We start from the raw sequence: 3,186 nt of genomic DNA, 5'->3' as shown, positions 1-3,186 counted from the left end.
AAATAAAAGTTTTTATTCACATAATATATGTGTGTGTACTGTGTATATTTATTGTGTATATATAATTCCAAACGCACACAGTATGTATTTTGAAAATATTTACATGTATTTACATATATATTTATATTCATAGAATTTATATTATATATAAATATATTTAATATATAAACATAACATATTTTTCTGAAATATATACATGCATGGGTGTGTATTTATATATACATAATAAATATGCACAGTACACACTCATATATTATGTAAACAAAAACTTTTATTTTGGATGTGATTAATCGTTTGACAGCACACTCAAAATATTAATAGAAACTGTAACAGTATAGAAATAATTCTAATATAGCACTTCATATCTCTCAAGAGTGATTTTATATCTTGCATTTGTGATTTTGTTTCTCACATTATATCTTAAAACTACATCTTTGTTTCTTGTAACTGTGCCTTTATATGCAATTGTGACTTTACAGTTTATCTTACAAGTGCAACTTTATTACTTGTAGTTGCGACTTCATATCATGCAATCACAAGTTTACTTCTGATAATTGTAACTTTATATGACACAGTGTGCTTATATATCCCATAATGTGACTGTATTTCTTATTTACATTTTATCTCACAGTTACGTCTTTCTATTTTTTACTTTGAGGGAATGAGAGGAGCAAATTTCATCAAAGCACAACTGTATTCTATTTAAAAAACTTTATTAGCTGTCATCTGACTGAATTTTGCATGATAATCTTCACAGGCAATGGCCCAAATGAACTTCAAAGCTATCCAATAACAAACCAAAAGGTTTGTTCCAAAAAAGTTTCCTTCACTCATAGATAGAATATTAAAAAAAAGAAAGAAAAAGAAACTTCCTCTATATGCCATACTTAAACACAATAATCCACATGTATATGCCATTGCCATAGGATGACAATAATCCTGTGTCAATTAAAAATAAAATTAACATAACTTAGAAAAATTGAATATATATATGAATATATTACATTTTAGCCACCGACAAAAATTGTATTTCAGAAATGATGACCGCCTAAATCAGAATGAGAATTTTTGTGCTTCTGTGTTTAGTTTTAGTGATCGTCCACACATCAAACTTTCTTTACTATGTCATTTTTCATCAGACAGTGGTAAAAAAAAAAAGAAAAGAAAAAAAAATAGGCACGTTGGTCAGTCAACATGTATTTTTCCTCCTAGAAAAGGCTGTTGTGGATCATTTTCAACAAAATTATTGCATGTAGTACATACTCAAGTGTTCAGGTAGTCTTTTAGCAATTATGACCTAGCTGCTGTCCAGTCTGTTAGCCACTAATGTCGGGGTTGTATGGGCACTTTGACGGTCTTAATCTCTGCTATATGGGAAGACTTCTGGATGATACAGCTGGTGGTGCCCGGCGTTGAGCTCTCCTTCCCCTGGGCCAGGTTGGTCAGGGCCATGGCAGCATGGAGCTCTTTCCAGTAGGTCTCGTTATTTCCTCCTCCGCCACCTTTGCGAGCAACGCTGTTGCCAAAATGGAGAGGAAATGGTTAATGAGGAGTTTTTAGCAGTACTTAAAAACCTTATGATTCATTAGGCAACAGCATTCTTACCTCTCGCTTTGGCGTGTGCCACAGTCCAACGTCACTGAAAATACAGTTTGGTGAAATGAGTTATAAACTGGATATTCAAACTGTATTTTAGAATATAGCCACAAAAGCTACTTGGCCAAAAGCTGGCACATCATTTATGCTGCTAATGAAATATCCCTGAGCTACTCTCTCATCATACTGAGTAAACATGTTTTCACATGTGCATGTGTGTACATGGGTGAGTAAGTGGGTGTTTGTCGAGCTCAGGGAGATTTAAGTGGAGCTCTGCAGGCTGTGCCTATACAGCCACGTTCATGTGCTCCAGCCAAAACAAATGCAATTATGCTTCCCCTGCGCTCTCGAGATGGAAAAAGCATATCTGCTCTGTGTCAGAAACAGACACGTTTTTGCACCACTCTGCAACTGATTTGCATTTTTTTAATTATTACACTTTTTCCTTTGACTAATGACTACTTAAATGGTCGTGACGCTGCGTTAAAGGAACAGTCTACCCAACATGAAAACTGTATCATCATTTACTAACTCTCATGTCGTTCCAATCCCATGTGACTTTCTTTCTTCTGTGGAATACAAAAGGAGACATTTTGTCCAAGCAATCACAGTAGATTTAAATTGTTAAGCTCCAAAAAGAATGTAAAAGCAGCATAAAAGTAGTTCATACAACTTGTGCAGTCACACTTTTTTTGTGTGTGGGAACCAATTCTCACAAATAACTAACTATTAACTACTTATTTGCTGCTTATTAATAGTTAGTAAGGTAGTTGTTAAGTTTAGGTATTGATTATGGGATTTAAAATATGGTCATGCAGAATAAGGCACTAATATGTGATTAATATGTACTAATAAACAGTCAATATGCTAGTAATATCCATGCTAATAAACAAGTTAATAGTGAGAATTAGTTCTTATTCTATGTCTTCTGAAAGAAGGCATATGATGTCTGATTTGTGAATGAATCAGTTTTGTGAACCAGATTAACTGGTTAATTAGAAAGATCGAACTCAAAAGAATAATCTGTTTATGACTCATTATTCAGAAAGTGCTATATCTCTCGTGGGCTCTCAAAGCACCAAGGATGTCGAAATAAAGTTTGATTTGTTCCTCAGACAAAGCTTCAAAAGACTTGGAATATAGGGCATGATTGGCATACTTTTATCACACAAACGTTCTGAAACTTGAAAGCTCAATTCCCTTTTCTTGCAATTGAAACAGAATGATAGGTACATTCTTCAAAATTTCTCCTTTTGTGAAACATGAAAAAAAAAATACAATTCATAATAAATGAAGACAGAATATTGACTAAGCAATAACTAGCATTCAACATTTGTGAGGTTTTCTTTGCAGTTAAACTATATCATATAAGTTAAAGTTTTTTGGGTGTTAGTATCAATATGTTAGTCTTAAGGTTATCTATAAGGCAGTGTGCTCCAAAACAGTGACAAAATTCGCATTTAGAAGATATAAGCATTCAAAGCTTGCAGTTCGTCACTTCCGCCAAAACGGCTCAACGATTTTTTTGACGTCACATCGTACTTCAGCTTCTCATCAAACCTTCTGTCCAATCAAATGCTCTCTAGAAGC

The 3,186-nt window shown here is 33.7% G+C and overlaps 1 protein-coding gene across 1 annotated transcript in view; it reads right to left on the bottom strand.

Annotated features, from left to right (window-relative positions):
* Nucleotides 1-1,323: 1,323 nt before the first annotated feature.
* The window catches only part of LOC107708850 (homeobox protein Mohawk-like), a 7,764-nt gene continuing 5,901 nt past the window's right edge, over nucleotides 1,324-3,186 (bottom strand). Inside the window, exons 4-5 of the mRNA XM_016513210.1 lie at nucleotides 1,606-1,639; nucleotides 1,324-1,516 (exon numbers count right to left, since the gene is read on the bottom strand). Coding sequence (XP_016368696.1) covers nucleotides 1,324-1,516; nucleotides 1,606-1,639 — 227 coding nt within the window. The remainder of the gene's footprint in view (nucleotides 1,517-1,605; nucleotides 1,640-3,186) is intronic.

The sequence above is a fragment of the Sinocyclocheilus rhinocerous genome, unplaced genomic scaffold (assembly GCF_001515625.1).
Source record: "Sinocyclocheilus rhinocerous isolate Xijiao unplaced genomic scaffold, SAMN03320098_v1.1 scaffold1724, whole genome shotgun sequence".
NCBI lineage: Eukaryota > Metazoa > Chordata > Actinopteri > Cypriniformes > Cyprinidae > Sinocyclocheilus > Sinocyclocheilus rhinocerous.
This window is presented reverse-complemented; position numbering and strand designations above follow the sequence as displayed.